The 19,293-nt window shown below is 49.3% G+C and overlaps 2 protein-coding genes across 2 annotated transcripts; one reads left to right on the top strand and one right to left on the bottom strand.

Annotated features, from left to right (window-relative positions):
* Positions 1-91: 91 nt before the first annotated feature.
* On the top strand, positions 92-8,131 carry UBE2A (ubiquitin conjugating enzyme E2 A). The gene is made up of 6 exons (XM_048959810.1): positions 92-403; positions 664-744; positions 826-851; positions 5,329-5,418; positions 6,370-6,458; positions 6,839-8,131. Exons 1-6 carry the CDS (start codon positions 360-362, stop codon positions 6,965-6,967), a joined length of 459 nt encoding a protein of 152 aa, XP_048815767.1. The 5' UTR covers positions 92-359; the 3' UTR covers positions 6,968-8,131.
* A 2,973-nt stretch (positions 8,132-11,104) lies between these two features.
* NKRF (NFKB repressing factor) lies at positions 11,105-18,798 on the bottom strand. The gene is made up of 3 exons (XM_048959784.1): positions 18,473-18,798; positions 15,930-16,051; positions 11,105-13,433 (listed from the first exon to the last, which is right to left on the bottom strand). The coding sequence occupies exons 1-3, from the start codon at positions 18,664-18,666 to the stop codon at positions 11,446-11,448; spliced, it is 2,304 nt and encodes a 767-aa protein (XP_048815741.1). The 5' UTR covers positions 18,667-18,798; the 3' UTR covers positions 11,105-11,445.
* Positions 18,799-19,293: the final 495 nt, after the last annotated feature.

The following is a 19,293-nucleotide window of genomic DNA, read 5'->3' as shown; positions in this document are numbered from 1 at the left end:
ACGTCACGGGCTCTGCCGCCCCCCCCCCCCGCCCGCCCGCCGCTGCTGTTGGTACGGCCCGGCGCCTCGGGCCCCGCCCCCCGCCCTCCTCCCGCGGTGGGAGCGGCCGGGCCGGCAGCACGGCGGTATCCGGCTCCGCCTCCCCCCCCTCCCGCGGCTGTTGGTACGTGCCGGGATCGCCCGGCAGCAGGCGCAGGGATCGGTGCGGCCCGGGGTCTCGCCCCGCCCCCGCCTCAGAGGTAGAGGCCGCGGCCGCTCCCGTTCGCTATCGCCGCCGCCTCGGTCGGAGTTCGCCGCCGTTCCCGGGCGCCCCGTCCTCCCTCCGGTGGTGTATGAGTGATTCGTAACCCCGACTCGCCATGTCCACTCCGGCCCGTAGGCGCCTCATGCGAGACTTCAAGAGGTACCGAGGCCGCCGGCAGAGGGGCAGCGGGGGGGGCGAGAGGGTGCGGGGCTCGGGCCGCCGGGCGCGGAGGGGGCCGCACAACATGGCGGCGGGGCAGGGCGCGCTCCGCCGATTGCGTAGTGCCGGGCCGCGCCGCCCGCGGCGGGTTACGCCGTTTGCGCAGCGGCGTCCGGCTCTCCTCCCGGGCTACGCCGAATGCGCAGGGGCGGGTCGGGTCGGGGGGGCGCCGCGCTGAGCCCGCACTGCTGTGCCCGCAGGCTGCAGGAGGATCCCCCGGCCGGGGTGAGCGGGGCTCCCTCCGAGAACAACATCATGGTGTGGAATGCCGTCATCTTCGGGTGAGTGCCGAGCGGCGGGGGGCGGGCGCGGGGCCGGTCGGGCGCCGCCGTAACGCTGTGCTCTGCTTCTTTCCCCCGCAGGCCCGAGGGAACCCCGTTCGAGGACGGTGAGTGTGGCTGCGGGGTGGAGGGTGGGCGTCACGGCAGCAGGACGGGAGCCGGGGGGGGGAGAGCGAGGTTTGAGGGAGTCCAGCACGGCCCAGTGCCCCGGGGTGTGTTCAGGAGGGGACAGCAATACGTGCAGCACCATAGTGCCATCATTTGAGATACGTTCCTTCTGACGTTTCAGTGCTTTGCCCGTAAGTCCCGTGCAAATGGAATTCTGTGTTGGCATCTGTTCTGTTCAGCTGCAGTCGGTGGTACCCAGGGTTAAACGTTGAAAGCAGCTTTTAGTTTCTATAGCTGCCTCCACAGACTCTGACCCAGGCCTTCTCTAGGCAGCTTCAGTTTGGCCTCGATGCCTCTTACAGCCTTACTGATGTTGTGAACACTTCAGCATCACTGTGAGACCTTGTTAGATGTGAAATGCTGTCCGAATGAAATCAAGGATACATTTTTTAAGATACTTTGGGTGCAGTCTGTAATTAATCCTAGATCTCTGTGACTCATGCCAAAAATATAATCAAAACTTCTCAACTCTTACATCGTTCTTGACTAGCTGCTTGTTTATCATTGGGTGAGCATCTGAAAATCCAGATGTTTTCTGTGAGGATTTAATATATTTTAAGTATTTCAGGCCTAAAAACTCCAAAATCTACAGTTAATACTTCTAATTGATTAGTTAAGAATCCTGCTGGAGGAGCTTTTCAGAGCACTAGTGTTTGGAGCTTCCGTGTTCCATAACACTCTACATAAAACTGGTAGACCAAATGCACTCTGTTATCTTTCTTATAGAATTGTTAGAGCTGGAAGAGACCTTTAAAGGTTATTTAGGCCAACCTCTGTGCAATAGACAGGAAAGCTTAGGGTTGAGGGTTCCCTTAAACTTCACTGAGGGTTGCTTCTGCTGCCTGGCCTCCTGTTGCTCTGCTTCTCCCAGCAATCTGCTGTCTGGGGGCAGAGAGGCTCTCCCTGCAGTGTGGTAAAGCACAGGTTGTTGCTGTGGTCAGTCTCTTCCAGTACAGTGTGAGTTTAACAGGTAGCATAATGGTTGTTTTCCCATATATTTCCACCTAGTTGCAGGAGGTTGAAGGTTGCTTTAGAGATCTGTGCTGGTTTGATTGTTGTCTGTGCTTGGGTAGCATTGTGCCTTTATCTTGAAAACTTATGGCACCTTGTTCTTGCAGCAGCCTGTAGTCCACTTGCCTATGCTACTGCTGTCCTATTGCTTTGGCTGATCTTGCAATCTTGGTGGGTGATGAACTGCTGTTTTCTTAGCAGTGTTTTTCACAGTGCACTCTCAGGAAAGCAGATCATGTTTGTCAGTGCTTCTCTGGGACGTACTTTATGTTGTGCTAGATAACAAATGCTGGGTGGAGCCCAGAGATATGGCACTGCTGGTGCCTGCTCTGCTCTCTCCCTTCGGTGAGAGGACAGGTGGTAGCACAGTTCAGATGCAGTTGAGCTCAATGTAGTTAAAATTAAGAAGACTTTTATTTACAGTGTGGAGCTGTTATTGGGGCTTGTTTTGTTTGTGCTCTTGTGGATCCAAGGTACACTGGTGCACCTCTGTATTGTTTCTGGTCTCTGTCCCTCCTGGGTAGTGCTGTAAGACTTCAGGTTGTGAAAGTAGGCTGTGAAAAATGTCAGTTGTTGTAGCTTTAATAAATTTCAGCATGGTGGGAACTGCTGTTCTTCATCCTTGTTCTGGTGAGTCCCTTTTTCAGTCTCAGCTTCTGAGGTTTCATAGCTTTGCCTGAACTGAAAGCCCTAAGCTCAAATGCATGTTTACGTGCTGTTCAAAATGCTGATAACAACCCTCCCTTCCTTCCACCTCCAGACATTTGAGGTGCCTTCTCAACTGAAGGATGACTTGGCCTGTGAGCAACTGCTAATTTAGATCAGCAGCAAAACTTCCATTTCCTGCTTTGAAAGCATTGAGTTGCAGATGTCTGCAGCAGGACCTCAAGGATGTTTATTTTGCCTTTACCATATTTCTTAGAATCTGTTGTGCTTGTGGCATGTGAACTGGTCATGTTGCCCCTGTGATGGAAACCCAAGCTCCCCCAAGCTCTACAGACCCGTTTCTCTGAAGCTGAATTTTGATGCTGTGGTTAGTGCAGGATTCCTGGCGTGAGGAGAGTTAAGTAACAGCTATTGCAGTATCCTGTCTTCCTGTCATCGTGCAGGCAGCTTGAACAGAGAAAGCAGTGCATTTGCCCTCAGTATGGCTTGTCCATTACCAAAGGAATATGGGGTCAGTATTCTCAGGTGGGGGAGGCAGGGCTGTCACTGCGTTATGGGTGCTGATGTGGATGCTTGGCAGGGCTGTGGGCACTGTGGGGCCAGGCACAGGGCTTGGAGGAGGCTCCTCTGAGCTGAGGCAGGAGAAACAGATGGACGAGGTAAGCGCAGAACAGACGTGGGAACGTTCTGGGAGCAAGATGATCCCAGCATTTGTAGGATGACAGCAAATACAAAAACCTTTGTTGTAAACTTGGCTGTCAAGAACAGGTTGGAAGGATCGCGAGTTGAAAGCTGTAAGGTTGGTGATGCTGTGGACAATGAAGGACTCGTCCCAGCAGTGTGTTGTTGTCACACCCATCCTATTTGTGTGAGTGACCCCGGGCTGCAGTTCATCGAGTCCTTGGACCTGTCTGCTAACAGAGCTCAGCAGTGAGCGTGCTGCAGGACTTCTTTCAAAGAGCCATTGCTGCTTGGGGTCCTGACTTGAGTCGGGACATACTGCAGCTGGAGGCTGCCCTGCCACGCACTCAGGTTGGCACTCAAAACTAATGCTGTCCTGTCCCCAGTGAGACGGGTGGCTTCCCCATTTGTAGTTGTTTTAAATGGATTCTAAGACCAGACTGCCCTTGATTTGTTCTTTGGCCATCTTATCTGTCTCCTTTTGCTTCAGTGGGTGTTCTAAAATAACGTTCCTTTTCTTGAGTAAATTTACTGAACTTCATTATTTGAAGGTTTGAGCTTGATTTATACCCTACTGCTTGCTTGGTCAGTCTTCCACAGTAGTGCCTGCTTCAGTACTTCCTGAAGAGAGTACTGCAAACCAGAGCTGGGAAACAGTACCTGGGAGTTCCTCCCTTGTTTGGTTGGTTCTAAAGCTCTCCCATCACCAGGGTTGTGCCTTGTGGGGAAGGGAGGTCTGAGGGATGTCTGCAGCTGGCGGTTTGTTACAGACTTTCTAGCCTGTTTTTGAGACTGGTCTGAAATCTGTCTCTGTGCCCCTGGATTAGCAAGAGTAAAAACTCAGTAGCCTCATTGCAGGCTTCCACTTCATTGAGTGATCTTAATGCCCAGACTTCTCTTGTTTGGAAAACTGTAATGTTCTTCTTGTTCCTTTTGCTTTCCAGTAGGATGGCATGCTGTTGGCTCTGTGCTCTTACGTTTTTGGGCTGCTAATAAAAATAGCCAACAGGCAAAAACTTGTTTTAGGCAGCTGAGACTTCCCACTGCACAGAAACTGTTCCACTTTGAGCTGCACAGAAAGCTGTCAGACATCCATACTGACTTCGTGTGCAAACTGGAACATCAGAGCAATGACCTTTGTTATAGTTTACAGCCTTGCAAAGAAGGAATCCCCAGTAATTCCTGCAGTTCCGTACTGGTCTGTAAAAAGGGGTAAAAAATCTGTTCTTTGGCTACCAGCTGTTGGTATGCTTGCCAGACAAATGAGGGAACAGCCACAGTTAGTGCCAGGAAAGTCCCAGCAGGAAGCGAGGATGAGCTTTGTGTCTGAGCCCCTGAATTCTCTTTTGGGCACTGAGTGGGGGCAGGGACGCTGTCCCTGATGGTGTCAGACCACCTCTTCAAAGCCAGGTGGTACACGTGCTGAGCAGCTTGCCTGGCTGTTAGTGTAGGGTCTGCTGTGCTCCTCCTACAGGAGAGCTGTGTTTGTACAAAGGTGCTTCGGGTGTTCCTGGGCTGCATAGGCACTTCATATCCCAGCATCTGCACTATGGTGGCAGAGTGAAGAGGTCACTAGCAGTGCTTAGTCCTTCACACCCATGTTTGGGCTGCTTATGTGTCAGACTGCTGATTGTCAGATTGCCACAGCCTGGAGAGAAGGGCTAAAATCAGTCAGGTTAGTGCACTGCTAAGACTGGTTGGGCTGGGACTTCAGCAGCCGTTCCCAGCAGAAGGGGAGCTAACCTGAAGTCAATGTCCAGATTGTTGTTTAGAATGTCTAGTAAGAATGCTGCTTGCAATACTGCTTGCTTAACACTGTGATCTCATTACCTGATTAAAAAAAATAATCCTTTGAATCTAAGCACCTTTTAGCATTGGCAGGAGGGACTGCCATAGCAGAGAGAAGTACCAGGGTAGGACTCAGCAGTCTGCATTCCGTGCCCAGCAATGGATTTACAAGCACAGTTCTATCAGTTGATGACTATATAGGAATGCTTCTTGGTCATCTCATGTAAATCTGTTCCAAATAAAGCTAATGTATTTCTCTTTCAACTCCAGGAACATTCAAACTTACAATAGAATTCACAGAAGAATATCCAAATAAGCCACCTACTGTTAGATTTGTCTCTAAAATGTTTCATCCAAATGGTAAGTATTCACACAGTACATTTAATTTAGCTTTCTGTAAGTGCTGTAGAAGTAGACTTTTATTATAAGAGTTTCCACTATCTAATAAGCACAGTTCCAGTGTGCTTCTGTGTCGGTGACTGTGAGCTGTGCTCAGTCTTGAGATGAGTAGAAGATGCTTCCTAGCCTGCAGGTGGTGCAGCACTGTTTTGCAAGGCTGCTCTTTCAGCTGTCTGCTGATACATGTGACAGAAGAGAGAACTTGAACTTATCAAGTTATTTGCTGTTCTCTATACATACATGTACATAATTACACTTGTGATTGCAGTTGTCTTCTGTCATTATTTTTCATACAACTGGGGGCCTGTATGAATGCTATACCTTGAAATGCACTACTGGTTTCCAACTACAGCCAGTAAATCACTGAATCAGTCCCTTCCCTTGGTTCCTTTTCTCAGAGGAATACTAGCTTCATGCACACCTGCACCTTATCAGGTATAGATAGCTAAGTAAGCTGCATACACATAGCAAGTAAGCCTGCGTGGGCTCAGTGCATTGAGGGAAGGTTTTGTACAGCTGTCATGAGACTAGGCATTGGTGCTGTAGATATATTCTGGGGAAACCTTGTATGTAAACAGCTCTTTTTTTAGTGTTCCTTATTTGGATCACATGTGGAAAGCTTAACATTTTTGCCTTCAATCTCTCAGTGGTTTCATCTTTCCATAGCGGTGGCTGCAGTGTCACAGAGAAGCTTGGCATTGAAGAATAAGCAGGGTTTGAGCTTGAATGCTTGAGGCAGCTGCCAGTGACAAGCTTCATCTCCTACATGCAGGCCTGTCTGTTGGAGTTCAGTCTGCCACACAGTTCTGGCTTCTGTTTGTCAGTGTATGGGTTTTCAGGATCAGACAATACTAGGAAAAACTGAGCAGCTGTACAACTTGTTTTAAGCCATTCTTCTTGAACCTTTTCTAGTCTATGCAGATGGTAGTATATGTCTGGATATTCTTCAGAATCGTTGGAGTCCTACTTACGATGTCTCTTCCATCTTAACATCCATACAGGTAAAAAAGATCTCTGCATGAAAAGGCAGAATGAAATTAGGATGCTTTCTTTTTTTTAAAAATAAAAATAAAAACAACTCAGGAAAAGCACTGTTGGCTCCTCAGAGCCAGTAAAGGAGCTAACTGCTGATATATTTTTAAGTGTGAATACTTACTGTGTGTAAATTAACCAGCCTTAGAGCTGCACAGAGGTTGCTGGAGGTGCCAGCTCTGGATTGCACAGCTGAAAGCTTGCAGTAACTTACAGCTGGGGCAACGCAGGGCGCCCTGCCCTTATCTGGATGAACTTCTGCCCCCTTACTAACACGGGTAGTTTAGGGAATACATTGCAGGAACGGTGTGCGTCCACGTGTCTGAGCATCTTTGTTCTTTTTGTGCAGTCTCTGTTGGATGAGCCAAATCCCAACAGTCCAGCAAACAGCCAGGCAGCTCAACTATACCAAGAGAACAAGCGGGAATATGAAAAACGGGTTTCTGCAATAGTAGAACAGAGTTGGCGTGATTGTTGACCCAGGATGATGCAAATGAACACTCTGGTGATGAGGAAAGTATATGAAGTGTCTGAGTCATCTTCATCCTAGCATCACTGCATTTACTTTGAAAGCAGAATAGCTGTTGTGCCGTTGCCACCCTCCCTTGCTGAAGCTTCTTCTCCTTGGACATAATAAAGCACCCACTTTGAAGTCAAATGTACTGTACTTGGGTTACTTGCAAAAGAATTACTGACGCTGAATTCATTTTCTGTGGTCCCTCTCCAGTCTTAGGGCAGTATTGTGCATTTCTGTAGTGTACACTAAGCTTTTAATTGTAATTGTGTTATACACAGTGATGCTTATGTGTAGCTTGACAAAAGGGATGTTTATATACATACACATTTTTTAACTGATATTACTAAAGTGCTGATCTGTCCAGGCTGGTCGTTTACTATTGGTTTAGACCCCACTGCATTTGTAAGTACTGAGTGAAGATGTTTTTTTCTTCATTTGCATTGGTTTCCCAGCTCTTAACTAGTTTGTAAGAACGCCAGTCACTTCTACACTTCACAGGGGAGATTTATGTACAGATATACATAAATCGCTTCAGGTGTGGTACTTTGATCTTTACTTGGGGTGAGAATTAAAACCTCTTTGTTTTTTATTTAAAGTAAAGTAGTGTGTTAAGGGACATGCCCATGGAGACTGCTCCACTGACCTCCTGTAGTTACTGAGGTGTTAGTGGACAACAGCAGATAGAGCTGCGGTACTCTTGAGTTACAGCCCTTCTGTATTAAGGAAGGGGTAAAACCTGAAGCGTTCCAGAGGTGGAATTATTCTCCTTTTAGTGTCTTCTTCCCTCCCCTTATCTTTACCTGAGAAAGATAAGTTACTGGGTATCCAGCTTTGCCTCGAGGAAAGTTTGAATAAAGTATGGGGTAGGCACTTCAGTCTCTGCAGTTCCCAATCTTTGTAGTTTACTGTGGTTTATGTGAGCTACTGCTGCATGCTTGAGTTAGTTTCTCTTCAATTTTATCAAAGTATTTTTTCAACTCTGAGAAAACAGTTGTTAAGTCCAGAGTCACTTTTTTGTACGGCTAAGTTTGTACATTTGGATACAGTTCCTAAAGCAGCAGTGTGGGATGAAACCTACAATTGTGTTGTCCAATGTTCCAGTGTCTTTTGTGTGCACATTGGTCTGTTAGTTAAGAAGTATAACTTTGCACAAGTAACCCATGTAAGAAACTGTACATTTTTCAAAACTTGTAAATAAAGTGTAACCTTAATGCTTATTGTATAAATAGGCAAGAGGTGTGTAACTGTGGTTATTCTGAGGCAGCAGGAGGCATCTCAGGCTGTGTGCAAACATCTACCACCAAAGCTGGGGCGTGCTTCCAAATGCTTGGGCTGAGCTGTATGCTCACAGGGCAGAGGTACAACATGAGCCCTTCAGATGGAGGAAGAACAGGCCTGGGTCAGCTCACAAGGAGATGGAAAAACAGGTGCCTGCAGGAAGCTCAGGACAGCACCCCTAGGAGTAAGCTGTTGCAAAAAAGCCTGCAATAGTGTGTTAGTAACAGTAGCTGACAAGGCTCAGTAACTAAATGAGAGTCATACTGAAGGGGAGAACATGATGAGAACGACTGGCATCTAACAAAAGCAGGTACTGCTCCTTGGCTGCACAATTAAGACAGCCTGATAGGTTCTTAAAAAAAAAAGGCATTAGCCCATCTGTGTGACAAGGCTGCACTCACTGGGCAGGCCTTCTGCCTTATGCAGGGCAGCCTTTCACCACTGCAGCTGTGCTTAGTCACACTTGCTAGCTTTCCTAAAGGGCTGTCTGAGCTGAACCCTTGTAATTGCTACTTTGCAATGTCAAAAAGCCAACTGCAAGAGGTAGATAGGGGTCATTACATTTCATGCATAGGGCTCAGAGCTGACAGGCCCTTTGGAGTGTATGGACAGAGTATATCTGGCTCAAGTAATCTTGATTCTTAAGCATCTGTTGTGCAAAACTTGCCCAAATCAAGAGCCAGTCGAGCAACAACCATCGAGTTACACAGACCAAACTTAGGGCTGGCGCAGAGCAAACACCCAACAAACTTCCCAACGCCTGGGAAGACTGAAGCCAACCAGATGGTATATGAGGGACCGTGGCCATTTCCCTGTGCCTATGTAACTATTTCTGCCTTCACAGCAGACACCCTTCTGAACGGCTCATGTTTGTCTCACATCATAGCATCACCTGCCCCACTCCCCCCATTTTTGTATCTCTTGCTACTCACTCAAAAACAAAGGCTGGCATCAGCCCTAAGGCAGCCAGAAATGAAAAAATCTCACCTTTGCTTTCCTATGCAAGTCCTTCATCCACTAAATTTCAAACCATACAGAGCTGGTTCCTGGGAGCTTACAAGCCACATAAACACAGGCGATGGAGCAGAGAGCGATTCTTCAGCTCTAATGGTCACCAAAAATACTCCCACCAATTCAACCAGGAAGCAACAGAGGTACCCAACCTGGTACAGATTTACAGCCACGAGGCAGGGATGCTACCCAGCATAGCAAACAGCATCGCCTTGTACAGACTCACTGCTGCTAACTACTGCTGTGGTGGTGCCACATCCTGCACCCCCTCCTGTGCTGTTCAGCAGAAAGATTTCTCAGCCCAACACTGCCCTGGGGCTCTTGCTACTTTTCCCAGTGGCACCAAGCTCGAAGGACCTGCTGCAGAACCCAGCTAGGAGGGGGAGCTGCACTCCTGCCTGCAGGAATACTCGGAAGTAGCAGGCTTCTTCCAGACTCCTACACTGCCATCTGCTTTAACCCACCATCCCTGGGAGCAGAATTCACAAGTAGAATGCACAATGCACGAATAAAGAAAAACCCTTTCAGAGTTTTCTGCCACTGTCCTTCAAAGGCAGCAGCAGCAGCATGTTTTTATTTCAGGTGCCCAAGCTGAAGCCACCCAGTTAAAGACAGGAAGAGATGCTCTCTGTCCCGAGCGAGTCTTACCTGTAAGTGAAGTCCTCCAGGAGAATCTCCTCCTTTTTTTGGCTGAAAGTTTCTCCAAATGCACATCTCTAGGATCTTCTGCTCCATCAGCGAAGCTCAGTCACCCAGTATTAAAAGAACAGTGTAAGAAATGAAAACACAACATAAAGAAATGAAGAGATAATATGGGAAGCAGATGAACAAAAGCAATAGCTGAGACATAAGCCAACAGGAGAACGGGAAATAATTATCCCAGTAGGAGTGCTTTCACCAGCTGTCCTCGCACAGAGAATCAGCAGGCCCCACTGGTGACAGAACAGCATCTCTGGACAGATCTCCCACTCAGCTCTTCCAAGGTCTCTGCCTGACCTCCCTGCTTTCCAGGCACGATGTGGGCGCTCCCCCAAGGCTCGCACAGCTCCATTTCATGGCCCTGCTGGAGGCACGGCCCACGCAGCAGCACAGCCTGCTTCCCAGGCAGGAGCAGCAGAGCAGCACTCCAGACTCCAGGAGCAATTCAACAAGATGCCACACTTGACAGCACTTCAGAGCAATGCAACCATTTGCTTGCGAGTTGCCCTTGACATAGCACAAGCAGAGGTACATTAACAGAGCAGAGAAATAATTAGGCACAGATTTAATTTTGCTTGGGTTAAAGAGTGTATATTCAAAGTAAAAAAATAAGTTATGTAACATTCCCCACAAGCTACACTAGCATCTCTGACACGTGGGCTCTGTGGTTACCTCCAGTTTTTGTATCTCACACTCCTCTGTGGTATTTACATACGTCAGGCAGTGCTCCAAGGTTAACATCCACTGGAATTATCTAAGTCCTGTACACTGGTGAGTAAGGTGCATTCAGTGACTGTCAGTATGGGGGGCTCAAGGCAAAAGCCTACGAATAAAGCCGTACTGTTACAGTGGGTAAGGACATTTCTCCTCATACGTACACAGCACAGACATCTTGCTCCATACACCTTTCTTAAGAATAAATGCAGTTTTCACACGTTTCTTTTTACACAAAAGCTGACAAACTTGTTGGTTGTTTTTTTTTCCAGAAATAAAGCTGTATTTTTATTTATTGTCATCAATACCAACTTTACATACAGATTTATTCCTCCAAACTGCATTTCCTTTGCTTTTTACCCTTTTTAAAACAAGGCATTTTTTCCTTTCTTGGTCAAAAAGGTTATGAAGAGTAAGGGAAGTATAATTTTAAATGGTGTCCAATTCTCTCTGGTTGGACGTGTTTTTGCTATTACAAAACTATTAAAATGTGAAGGAACAAGTAATATCAAAGACATACAGTAACAGCACTACTGATGGCTGTTGGGTTGTGCTAATGTGCTCAAATAGAACTTGGCCAGTCCTAATTGTCTAGCAACATTTTAGAAATCATATGAGCAAAGTAAAAGATTTTAACGTTAACGTATCACGCAACAAGAAATGCAGCATCTTTTTCTTCAACCAGGTATCTAGAAATGTCTTTTGTAATTTTCACCAGTAAAATCGGGCAGTGAACCTCAATTTGCTTGAGGCATGATAAGCTCATAATGCCCAACGTGGCCTTCTTGCTTCAGCTGGTCCAACAGATCCTCCTTGCGCCGCTTTCTGCTTACCACCAAGTACCTGTCATGGCCCTGGCCATGAGATTTACTTTTGAGACCATATTTTTGGGCAATCTGATGTATCTGCTTCCGTTCATCGTTGGTCAGTTCTGTAGAGAATGTCAAGTCGACGTGGCTGTCTGAGTGGGCATAGTTTCGAATGATCTGCTCAATGTCTCTTTTAGCGATTTTATTTACCCTCTCCACATCCAGCCCCAGCCCTTCCCTTTTAAACTGCTCCTTCACTGAAATAGGTTCTCTAATTCCTTCGCCATCCTTCCCGAGGCCACCACCCTTCCAGCCCATCTTTCTTAAGATTTGATTCCCAATGTTGTCTTCTTTGATTTTCTGTTTCAAAGCATCCTCTGCCGATCGCCCCCGGATCTCATTTCTGGAGATGACGTCTTCGATGGTGCCTTTTTTCAGATTGTTAACCACAGTTGGCTGAGTCTTTTTGAGGATTTTCACAGCTTCCTCTGCTGCCTCATGCTTGACAGATTTCTTCACTCCAACTGCTTCTGCGATGAATTCATTTTCAAGCAGCACCTTGCACTTCCATCGCATGCCCGTCATCCTTTCGAAGACGTACTCGACCGTCATCTTGTTGAACTGAGCCGTGTCGTTCAGCGTGCACACCGGGTTATCGGAGTTCTCATAAACCACGAGGTCCTTCAGGTCCTTCTTCCTCCCAGAGCCTTGCGATGAGCGGCCCACTTTCTGAACCTGGGTCATTTTGATGGCTGTTAGATTCGACTGCGTCTTCTGCAAAATCTTCAGCGCTTCGTCAGCTGCAGCATGCTTGCTGGTCTTCTTAGTGCCGTATCCCTCAGCTAAGCAGTGATCTTGTAGAAACACTCGGCAACGCCACATGCGGTTGGGCATGTAGTCATATTTATATTCAACACACATTTTGTTGTACGAGGCAGAATTGTTAAGTATTCCTATTGCGTCGCTGGCATTCTCAGTGAGGACAAAGCTAGTCCAGTGCTTGCTGGTGTTAGGGGAAGCTTTGGCGGGTTCAGCGCCGGGCTGTGCTGGGACGCAGTCCCTGTTGGCTACTACAAACTCCTCGTGAGGTTTGAGAGCAGGAGGGAAATCTGGGCTACTCACACCTGCCTGGCACACCACCAGGTCTTCGTGATAGGTGTGCCTGAACTTCCGCTGCACAACCCGAACTTCTACAGACTTCTGCAGCAACTTGACTGCCAGTTCTGTGGCTCGATCCCTGGATCCATTTTTGCTGCCGGCGTAACCAGTGGTCAAGTAGACATTCTGACATCGTACTTCACAAGCAAAGCCGTCTGTCAGGAGCTTCTTACTCTTTGGGAGGTCGGCGGGGGCAATTTCTTTCAGAGGAACATAAATATATTCAGGATTTGTCTTGCATGCCTGAATTGAACGTGTCAAGAGATACGTATAGTTAATTTTATCGGTCCCAATGTTTGTTTCTGGGTTAGCAAGATTTTTCCAAACAGCTGCTGACAGTTTCTCAATAAAACTCTGCTTCAGCACTATAGCAGATGGAGGGAAAGTCTCTGATACAGACTGGACAGTTGAGGGAGGAACAGAAACCTGCAATGTGCCACTGGTGGCAACGTCCGTACTGTTCACAGCCTTATTGGGAGTCGCTGCGTGGCTCGCAAAGCCAAACCCAGCTGAGTTGGAGATGTGGGGATCCACTCGCTGGGCATTCTCAAAATGAGAATCTATACAGTTTTCAGCTGGCCGTGTCACACCATCTGTATTTGCTTCTTGGTGCAATTCCTGTGTTTGGCTGTCCAGAGAATCTTCCTTCTTGCCATCCTTCTCAGCACTGGCTACGAAGTGGATGGGTTCAAAACGTGGCCGCACACGGAACTTAGGGACCTTCTGGGGAGGCTCAGCAACCTCTTTCCGCTCTGGACCTAAAGGGTGGAAGAAAATTACAAGATCACCAATAAATACATGCAGTGACAGAGAGAAATGCTTTCAGAGTCATCTCCAGAAAGAGCATGCAGAATTCGTGCACAGAATTACCTCTGAGACGCAAACCAAAATGGTTCCTTCTGAATGTCTGCCATTGATCAGAACAGAGCATTTGTCCTTATGCAGGTCGCTTTGTGCTACCTGCAGCTTCTCATCTAGCATTCAAAAATCACTACATCTTCAGTTACAAGGATTTTAGGTCTGACTCGCTCACTCTGCCCCACTGCACTGCCCACTGAACCCATCCACTCATTTCTGAAGTGAGTCCACACTAATGGCAGACCCCATATATTAACCAGGTGAAATGCAAATGGGGAACAATATCCTGATATACAGAGCTCCTGCAGAAAATGACAAAGAGCTGATAAGCAAAGATGCTACGTCTAAAAGATAGCTACACAAGATTTCTAATGTGAAGACTTCTGCCACCTCAGGAGCAGTCTGTGGGTTCCAATGAGATGCATCCCAGAGTCCTGAGGGAACTGACTGACATAGTTGCCGAGTTGCTTTAGATGGTATCTGAGAAGACGTGTCATCAGCTGAAGTCCCTGGTGACTGAAAAGGCAGCATAGCACCCAATTTTAAGAAGGGCAGAAAAGACAATCAAGGGAGCTACCGACCTGTCAGCCTCACTTCTGTGTTAGGGAAGATCCTGAAACTCCTGGTAACTATGTTAAGGCATGTGGAAGAGAGGGAGATGACCAGAGGAGGGCCACAGAAACGATCCAAGGGATGGAACAGCTCCCTAGGAGGACAGGCTGAGAGCTGGGGCTGAGCAGCATGGAGAAGGGAAGGCTGAGGGGAGAGCTGAGAGTGGCCTGCCAGTATCTAGAGGGGCTGAAAGAAGAAGGGGACAGACTCTTGAGCAGTCAGTTGTAAAAGTACAAGGGAAAATGGTTTCGAACTAAAACAGGGGAGATTTAGATTGGATGTAGGAAGAAGTTGGGTTTTTTTAAGAGTGGTGAGGCACTGGCAAAGGCTGCCCAGAGATGTGGTAGATGCTCCATGCTTGGAAACATTCAAGATGAGGCTGGACTGGGCTCTGAGCAACCTGATCTAGCTGCAGATGTCCCTGTTCACTGCAGAGGAGTTGGACTAAATGAGCTGTAAGGGTCCCTTTCAAATCAAACAATTCTAAGATTCAGAGATTTTAAGACTGTACGATGTAGCCCCCTCCCTCTGCACTGAAGTGGCACATGCATGCAACTCCACCAGAGGAGCAAAGGGCCACCTCAGCACCTTGGAATGAACCTGACCCAATGCCAACGCGTGCAGCTGTAATACAGGTCGGGTAACATCTGTCCAGTCATCACACTATCAGCATATTTATCATGAACTAGTTCACTGCAGTTGAAAAGAGTCCTTCCTATGCAGACACTCAAATCACGTGGCAAAGCTCTTATGAGCATTAAATCCTTCAGTCATCGCTGTTTTGATGAATTATGGCAAAGTTTACATTTCTTGCTCAATGTGGCATTTTGATGACTGCACTGCAGCAACACCTAAAGGCTCTTCCCAGCACAAGAGCTCTTTGTTGTGTCTGGCACGCAACAGGGAAGGAACCCTTCCCACAGAGCTGCTGCCTAAAAGAAATACACAGCAGGGATAAAGCAGATTTTCCTTCGTTTTGCAGATGGGGCAGGGAAGCCCAGAAAGATGACTGGATTATCAAAGAAAGAGGAGAAACTCTGGCAGAGCTAGGGATTGCATCCAGGTCCAGGGAGGAGTCCTGTACGTCCGAGCACCTGCATTTTAAAAAGCCACACTATTAACCAACACTGCCCCACAGAGCAGAGGCCTGCTGCTACATCCACAACCCACCCCAGGCACAAGTGGCTCCCTGTGCCCTCCCTCCTGAGAAGAGCTCTGACAACTGGAGTGGAGTAGAGCCAGAGGAGGAAGCTGCCACACAGCCAGCCCACTTTGCCCACTGCATTTCCTCTTCTGGAACAGCTGCAGCTGAACCCCTATCCCTGAGAACAAGGGCTCTGCTGAGCTACGTGTGACTCCTCCAGGCCAAGTAGGAAATAAAAGGAAAACACCCAACATCCATGCTCCAGGCAGGTCCTATCTGAAAACCAGTACAATAACTGCTTCTCAGGTCAGAACATCACTTCACTACATCAAAGAAGGACAGACAGACAGTGATATTTAATGATACAGGTCCAATTCCTTAACATTGTAATTAGCAAAAATCTATTACATAGCAATTTCAAACAACAATTATAGTTTACTTAAGCAAAAAAAGAACTTTGCCTGAATTACATATGTCTGATGACATGGTACAGGAATACAAGCGCTGCAGTCCTGCAGTGCTCACTGTGGCCGCTGCTCCCCAGCCTGCCACGTTACCCTGCAATTGCCAGGCTCCCTGCAGCCCAGCCTGCACCCAGCAGCAGGGCCAGACCCCCATGACACACAACCAATGCACTCACTGTCAGGTGGGGACCGCTGTCTCTTCAGCTTCTTGCTGGGGACCAGTTCAAACGTCGGCATCTCCCCGATGTCGATGCCCTCTGCCATCTTGAGAACCTTTTCCATGACCTGTGAGCCATACCTGTGTGGATCCAAAAACAAACCTTGTCAGGAGTGTTCCCACAAGGGGCACCTGGCCCCACCACCAACCCCCCCGCACCTGTTCCAAGCCTAAATCACTCCTACAGTCTCTGTGTCAGCTAGGATTCCAGTACCTCAGGGCCTGCCCCAGGCAGACAACTCAGCCTCGAACAAAGCACAGAATAAAACCAGGTCATTTATGTTTGAGATGCAGAACGTGGTCCAACAGAAGAGCAAGAGAGCAGGCACAGGCACATGTCACCAGCAGTGAAGTCACGGACATCAGATGACAAGGACGCTCTCTGCCTTTATTGACTGCTCTCTAAAAAAAGCCACACTCCTTTTTAGCTTGGTAGTTGTGCATGAGGGTTTTAAATCCCTGAGCCATGGAGAAGGTGAGGTGGCTGCAAGCATGTGGGCAGGACCCCATCCGACTTGGCTGTACAGCCCTGACCATCTAAGCTTTCCATTGCTCCTGGGACCTGACACGTTTTCAAATCATTTGCAAGTCCAAAGCTGAATGATAAAAAGGCAACTTTTTCTTAAAAAGGCAAGGAAAACTTAGAAATACAGCACAGAACTATATCCTGACAGCTCTGCACTGTGATTCAGAAAGGAGAAAAGGCAATCTTGCACCTGTGCAGTGAAGTGCTCATCTTCAAGACAGCAGCCAGTGAAACAGTAACTTAAATTAGCTTTCAAACACTCCTGTTCCAAAGGCTCTGTTAATCTGTTCACTGGGGAAATGGCCTTCCTGCTCCCGAGAACCAGGCAGAAACGAGACCCACGTGCAATCCTGAGAGATCTGCACACACAGCAACAGTGTTTGCTTCACCCACTGACACCCAGCTTGTCTAACCTGGTCTTTGAAACTTCACCTCGTGGAGGCTGCTTGTGAAGGCAGAGGACCCCACATCTCCACTCGTTACAACTGAAGTTTGTTACCTCTTCTGATTCCAGCAGCTGTGGAGCAAGCTGTACTACTTCCTCCTCATTTTACAGCTACCTTTAACATATCTGGAACACACATCTTCCCTTAGCAACATCTGAACTAATTACACCCTGCTATTTAACTCCTTCCTCACATGTCATGTTCTCTAAGCCTCTGGACGTTCTGCAGGCAATCTTCCAAATCAACACTCTGGTGGGTTTCATCAAAGGAACTTTTAGGGCTACAAATATGGTGAAGGGTACAGAAGGGAAGACGAAGAGCGGCTGAGCCATACATCCCTTCCCTTCCCAGGGAAGCTTCTCTGTGTGAAGCTCCCCACTGCTCTCCAGCACCGTGCTCATGCTGGAGCACAACACAAGCTTTGAGGAAATAGCCTCACCAATATGAGCCCTGCACATCACGCCTCAATCTGCTGCTTGTGTCTTCTGTCAGAGGTGCTGCTGAAGATGTTCATCAGGGAAACTACAGGCACTTACAGGCTTAACTTACATCACTTTTAGGATTGGAGATATTGCCACACAGCTCTTGTGATCAGCATCTTATATCCATACTACAACATTGCAATTCCCAAAAGCACCATCACCTCTTTTGAGATAGCATAAGAGCTTATACACGGTCCAGAGAAACTAGAACAACAGCCTTGATTTTAAAACACTAATCCATGCTTTAGAATTCCAAGTTACTTTAAAACGAAGCTCAATTTTGATGCTCACGGAGCAGAACAGTTCAGTACTTGGATCCGAAAGAAAGAGGAAAACACGCAAGCCTACACCTGAAGAAGCTGACTTGGATCTATACAGATAATGCAGGATATTCCCTTAAGACTTTGGGACAGCAATGCCAACAAAAGCAAAGCCACGTGCCACTCAGGGTTTACAAGTCCCTTTTGGCCGCAGCACAGATTACTGCAGTTAGTTATTTGGCAGCCGCTCCTGCCTTTAGAGCATCACGTCCCATTGAAAAAACGTCCGAGCACCAGGCAGATCAGTCAGGGTGTGCCCGAGGCTCCTCCCCGCCCTACAAGTCCCAGCGCTGGCAGCAGCGATCAGACGGAGGTTGGAAAACTTTTCCATTCACCGGGCCGTTCTCGCAGAGAACACAAACTCCGAGTTCTGAATGGAGCGCAAAGGCTGATTTACGCTTAAAGGGACACTTCCTGCACAGCTAACTCACAGAACGCGATACCGCGTGCTTTAAAAGCTCTCGGGAGAAGAGCATCAAGAACCGCTCCCAAAGCGCACGCTCACCTTGCAGCACCTCGCTCTCCCTCCTGCTGCCCCGGCACGCCGCCCTTCAGCAGGGATCCCACCCGAGGATCGCACCCCCATGCAGACCCCCCCCCCCCAGCCCACCTCTCAGAGCTCCCCAAGCCCTCGGGGTCCCCCTCCCACTCCAGCTCCCCACGGCCTCACCTCGAGCGGCCCCCTCCCCTCGGCTCCTCACCCCTCAGCTCAGCAACGCCCCACTCACCTGCAGCCCAGGAAGACGTGGTTGCTCCACAGGACGGACAGCGCCAGCAGCCGGTCGATGGCGGCGCCGGGATAACTGTGCAGGTGGCGGAGGATGAAGCGGCGGCGCGCAGCCCAGTGCCGCTCGCTCTCGCTGTACTGCCGCCACCGCTCCAGCACCGCTTCGGGCACCGCCTCCGCCGGCGGCGGGGACATCGTTCAGCAGACACGGCGGCCCCGCCCCGCCGAGGAGGGAACGCAACCTCCGGGCACGGGGCCGGGCGGCGGCAAAGGCGGCCCGGGCCCAGAGGTGAGCAGGCCCCACGTGCGGCCCGGGCCGCGCCTCGCCGCCGGACGCCGGGGAGCGCCGCGCGGCCCGGCCCGGCCCGGCCCGGCCCCGCCGGCCCCACTCCCCACGGCCCGGCCCCGCGGGAGCGCGCTTCCTCCCCCCTCTCCTTTCTCCACACCGAACCCGGCCTCGCTCTCGCGGACCGCACCGGCAGCCTCTGTGTCACGTGGCCGCGCGAAACATCGCGAGACGGCACGAGAGCGTAGGGCCCTCCCCGCGGCGGAAGGGCGCCGCCCGGCGGCGAGAAGCGCGCGGCGCTCCGTGCGGCTACGCAGAGTGCGCAGCGCCTACGGAACGGCCGCCTGTCGGGAAGCCGCCGCGCCGCGCCGGGCTCACCTTGGGCAGCGGGCGGCGGGCAGCCGGGCAGCGGGCAGCTTACCCCGCGCGACGGCAGAGCGCAGCACAGCGCGGGCTGCCGTCGTTGCTGTTCGAAACGGGCCTTACCGCCTCACAGCGGTGCTGTGAGATAACCCCACTGCCCACGTGGGAGCAAG

The sequence above is a fragment of the Lagopus muta genome, chromosome 13 (assembly GCF_023343835.1).
Source record: "Lagopus muta isolate bLagMut1 chromosome 13, bLagMut1 primary, whole genome shotgun sequence".
In the NCBI taxonomy this organism is placed as follows: Eukaryota; Metazoa; Chordata; class Aves; order Galliformes; family Phasianidae; genus Lagopus; species Lagopus muta.
The sequence above is the reverse complement of the archived record's forward strand: the minus strand, read 5'-3'. Positions and strand labels throughout refer to the sequence as shown.

Bases quoted from the DNA above. Each gene is read 5' to 3' on its own strand.
- UBE2A (XM_048959810.1), top strand. From the start codon at position 360: ATGTCCACTCCGGCCCGTAGGCGCCTCATGCGAGACTTCAAGAG. The intron at 745-825 runs GTGAGTGCCGAG...TTTCCCCCGCAG, and splicing joins TGGAATGCCGTCATCTTCGG to GCCCGAGGGAACCCCGTTCG. The intron at 6,459-6,838 runs GTAAAAAAGATC...CTTTTTGTGCAG, and splicing joins CCATCTTAACATCCATACAG to TCTCTGTTGGATGAGCCAAA.
- NKRF (XM_048959784.1), bottom strand. From the start codon at position 18,666: ATGTCCCCGCCGCCGGCGGAGGCGGTGCCCGAAGCGGTGCTGGAGCGG. The intron at 16,052-18,472 runs GTGAGTGGGGCG...GGATCCACACAG, and splicing joins CACGTCTTCCTGGGCTGCAG to GTATGGCTCACAGGTCATGG. The intron at 13,434-15,929 runs GTGAGTGCATTG...TCCACCCTTTAG, and splicing joins ACAGCGGTCCCCACCTGACA to GTCCAGAGCGGAAAGAGGTT.